General features: G+C 51.3%; 3 protein-coding genes across 3 annotated transcripts, besides 1 other annotated feature; all 3 read right to left on the bottom strand.

Annotated features, from left to right (window-relative positions):
- Window positions 1–1,030: 1,030 nt before the first annotated feature.
- On the bottom strand, window positions 1,031–1,573 carry TraAM80_10021 (retrotransposon hot spot (RHS) protein; the record flags this gene model as incomplete). Its single annotated transcript, XM_029386673.1, has 1 exon — window positions 1,031–1,573. The coding sequence occupies one exon, from the start codon at window positions 1,571–1,573 to the stop codon at window positions 1,031–1,033; it is 543 nt and encodes a 180-aa protein (XP_029233473.1).
- A 56-nt stretch (window positions 1,574–1,629) lies between these two features.
- On the bottom strand, window positions 1,630–2,661 carry TraAM80_10022 (retrotransposon hot spot (RHS) protein; the record flags this gene model as incomplete). Its single annotated transcript, XM_029386674.1, has 1 exon — window positions 1,630–2,661. One exon carries the CDS (start codon window positions 2,659–2,661, stop codon window positions 1,630–1,632), a length of 1,032 nt encoding a protein of 343 aa, XP_029233474.1.
- Window positions 2,662–2,772: 111 nt separating this feature from the next.
- Window positions 2,773–3,084, bottom strand: TraAM80_10023 (uncharacterized protein; the record flags this gene model as incomplete). The annotated part of the gene is made up of 1 exon (XM_029386675.1): window positions 2,773–3,084. The coding sequence occupies one exon, from the start codon at window positions 3,082–3,084 to the stop codon at window positions 2,773–2,775; it is 312 nt and encodes a 103-aa protein (XP_029233475.1).
- Window positions 3,085–3,722: 638 nt separating this feature from the next.
- Window positions 3,723–3,742: a microsatellite.
- The last annotated feature ends 462 nt before the right edge of the window (window positions 3,743–4,204 follow it).

Here is a 4,204-nt window from a genome sequence, read left to right on the forward strand (position 1 = left end):
ATCGAGCAAAGAACAGTGACAATCCATAACGAAGGCCGCACCGACAAACGCGCGAGCCGCACGATCACACACTCGCCGCCCGAAGAAACACCCACACGCACCCGCACGGAGCATCCGCAGTTCGTGACGCCCCCGCATAAATAAAAATATAAAAAAACTAATTCATGGACACGTCGCTTACCGTCTCCCACGTCCAGCCCCTTCAAATCCCGCCAGCGCCAACACGCAGTGCGCATGCCGGCGGGACCTCCCATCACGACCCCCACAAACTCCCCAACGCCGCCCCACTTCCCTCAGCACACTGCAGCAGGAGTGGGACGCAACATTTTAAAAAATAAAAACCATTAAAAATAAACCCTGCGGAATAATAGCGGCAGCCTCTTTTCCTGCTGCTTCGTTACGCTTGCAAGCGAGGGCTACGCCAGCGAAGCCGTGGCCTCAGACTGCCCGGTCAGTGCATGCAACCTGAACAAAACGGACCAGGCGCATGCGCCCAGGACGGCAACCCAACAAAAGAGAGGCGCCAACGGTGTTTGCTCGAGGCTCTCAGAGGTGCATGCTGCACCACCACCAATTGGAGCACAGCCGAACCAAAAACAATGGCACCCAAAAAACAAAAGGGAAAAACTCCACGCCAAGACGCAAAAGCAATCACAATAATTCGGTTTGCCCCTGACCTCTGGGCTGTGGTGGCCGCCGCATTTGCTTTCCCGCCTGTGAGCCCACTCAGCATGCAAAACTTACCCTCTCGCCCAAACTCTCTGCAGCAACAAACTGGGAACAGCGAGGGGACATCACCAATGGAATACTGCTGGCGTATACCCACAATTCGCCATCATTCCCCACGCAATTTTACTCGCAACCACAACACAACACAAACAAAAAAAAGGTGCTGCTGTGGTAGCGCTGGGCACAATAATCACTTGGCGCACGACAGAGCGAGTCCCTAAGTACGCCTCCTACCCATACACAAACACACTCGGCAATATATCATACTCCCTAAAATATTTCACCAGTAAACTCAAGCTGTTTATTCCCCTCCTCCTTTTCCTTCTCCCTCTGGTTGCCGCCCACGTTGGGTTTGTCGTTCACTTCTGAAATTTTCAGCTGATACCGCTAGCTGGCACTGACGCACCTGCTGATTCCAAAATGCCGCGATGGCCTGAGGGTCCTCACGCTCATTGCTGCCCGCTGCATTTGCGTGCGCGACAACAACACATTTCTGCCACGCGTTTATTACCGTACTGTCCTCATGATGCACGTAAATAATATCCCACGACAAACCTTCCGCAAACGTTTCCCAGTCATTAAAATAACTCCGTAGAAGATTGTTGAACCGCCTCACCGTGCTGGCTTGGGTGCCATGCTCAGCCCTCGTCGTCTCACCTGCACCCCAACCATCGTCCTCCGCGGCCCACCAACGAAGAAAAAGCCGTCCACAAGCGGAAAAGTTCTGCTCTTCGGTACGTATAGCACCTTGTATTGTACATCCAACATCGGAGAAGTGTGTTCCAGCGTTATTAATGCAACGGGTCTGCTTGGATGTTTTTCGGGGTTCGATTGCAGCACACATCTTTGTCGCCGACGATGTCCTGGTGGAGGCAACTCGTTGAGGCCCGGCATTATATTTTACACAAAGCCTCTACGCAGGAATGCGTGCAGAGTGCACCGCTCCAAAAGTTCCGGAATTAACACTTCGCAGTGCTTACATAGTTGAAAACTAACGTCATTCTCCTCACCCACCTTGAGCAACTTTGCAATTAATTTGCTTTCAATGGAAAAACAGGCCGGCAGGTTAACAAACACCTCAAAACCGCTTTGTGTTATTAACCTGACAACTTTCACAAGTTTGTGAGAAGCGTCATTCGAGGGCCACATTTCCCTACCTCCAATCATCCCATAATGTACAGCATTTGAAGCGTCGATACCTTCCAGGATGTCCTTGATTTCCTCCACACGGTCCTTATAATTATTGTCATTAAAGATGCATCGTGGAATCGGTCCGACGTCATCCATGTGCATGTGCATCCTTCTCCAATACTCCACCTGCTCCTCTTCAGTCGTATTGCGTGTCTCCCACGCACACATCGCCTTCACGTCGTTTTCATCGGGGCAATTCATGATGATTTTGACAGCACCCACCTGCTCCGTCCATGCTTTCAGGTTATCTTCGTTCGGGGACGACAACATAATGATGCCCCACTCAGGGGATGGCACAAAATCATTCGATGGTTCTCGAAAATGTATTGCCATATCGATGATGATATACCCCTTCATTCCACTCCTAGCCAAATTTATCATAGCCCTTCCAATATTACACCCACCCTCATATTCTGTCACCGTTCGTGTCCTCCTGTCAGACAAGTATGCAAAATCCCTTCCAAAGCAGTACACAACCACATGGAGCTTCGTGGCGTCGTAGCGCAACAGCTGATAAAGGAGGTAGGAGCCAGCCGCCATTGACTTCCCTACCCCGGAAGTTCCAACCAAAAGACGACGTCTCATGTATGGTGCGTCTGTATCTGGAGGGGGAAACATTCCTTTTAGATCGCCCTCGACGATCTTCCACACCCGATGCACCTCAATGTTAATGTAGAAGTCGGTAATAGGCACTGCATGGTTCAGCGAGTACGGCCATCGCTTTTCAAAGGAAAGGATCATGAGTCGTGGGCGTGGTGGACGGAATTGCCCCTCACCACCCACTGAGAAAAAAGTACGCACAGTCTGCGTGTACTCCCATCCATAATAACTCTTGTGGCCGTTGGCCCTCTATCACCACCACGTCTTCCCCTTCGTCCTCGGGAAATCCCACGACGTGACTCCACGTTGCGTTAAATTTCGTTTTCCCGTGTTGCCCCTCCCTCCTCCGCCTGCCGAAGAGCTGCCTTCAGTTTTGTCCGTGTAATAGCAGAGACAATACTCATTATCTGTAAACTCCTTCCAGTCTCGCAGCGTGCCCACCATGCGCTCCGTAAGCTTGCGTGCATCTTCAAAAAGCTGATACCCTGGTGGAAGTGAGGATTTCCCCTCACGACGCCTCTGCTCTGTAACGTACCTGTCTGGCCCACGCACAAACACCTCCATCACCACATTTTGGTCTTCACCCACCGCTCTGTTGGGGACAACGTACTACCGAAGGAAGTCGTTCAGCAAAATTATATTGCTTTGGCCAACCCGCACATTACGGACATCCTCGATAGAGCTCGACAGCATCCACCTTGGCCGCTGCAGCGCTCCCTCCAGACGTCGGCGCTCTGTGGGGGGCTCATACGAGCAACCAGACAGACCCGACCCCGGCAAAAGCCGCTCTTGTAATAGAGAAGGTAGGGAAGATCTTGTACCCCTAAAAAGCCCCACCCACTTGTTTACAGACATCATTCCCTTTATTATTATTTTGTTTTCCTTCGTATTTTGTTGACTTGGCCTTAGCTGCAGCACAATACAAACAACCAGTCAAAACGATGAATGAAAGAACAGAGAAACAAAATTACGCATAAACACGACTCTACGCGGCTGCAACAAAAGAGAACATACCACTCACACAGTACACGGCGCACACCTTACACACACGCAGGAGGACCACCACGACGGCAATGTGAGTGCCCCACGCACTGCAGAGTGTTGAGGAGAGTCAGCGACAACAACAACGTGGTGGGTACGAAGGGCTTCTGCCCGTGAACCCCGCCGGCCACCGTCCCACACCGGCGTGATCAACGCCACCGCACACACACACACACACGCAAATAGGCACCCCCAATCCCGCACAGCATGAAACAGAAAAAAATAGACCAAAAAAGAATAAAACGCTCCACACAAAACGTAGACGGCGCCTGCCGCCCACCACAACCCACACCCCACACATCCGGTGCTGTTCCCCACAAAAACAGGGCCGCACGCACCCGCAGAATAAACAGTCGGAATACCGCAAAAAACATAACACAAAACAAATGTGCCAAGCCCCTGCTGCACCAACTGATGACCCGCAAGTGCACAGCAAACAACACTTCAATAAAACAACAACAATACAAGTGTGGCATCAAACAGGCAAACAGGCACGGCCAGCTTATCAACAACAGCAACGCACAAAATACATGCGGTGCATCGAAAGTGCGTCATGTCCCAAACACACAACCAACTTTGATGCATGCGCACACCTCGATGGATAGCAATGAAACTGCATAGCCGACGGAGAGTGTCCTCTCCG

The sequence above is a fragment of the Trypanosoma rangeli genome (assembly GCF_003719475.1).
Source record: "Trypanosoma rangeli strain AM80 chromosome Unknown Tra_15.4_contig_00759, whole genome shotgun sequence".
NCBI classification, from domain to species: Eukaryota; Euglenozoa; class Kinetoplastea; order Trypanosomatida; family Trypanosomatidae; genus Trypanosoma; species Trypanosoma rangeli.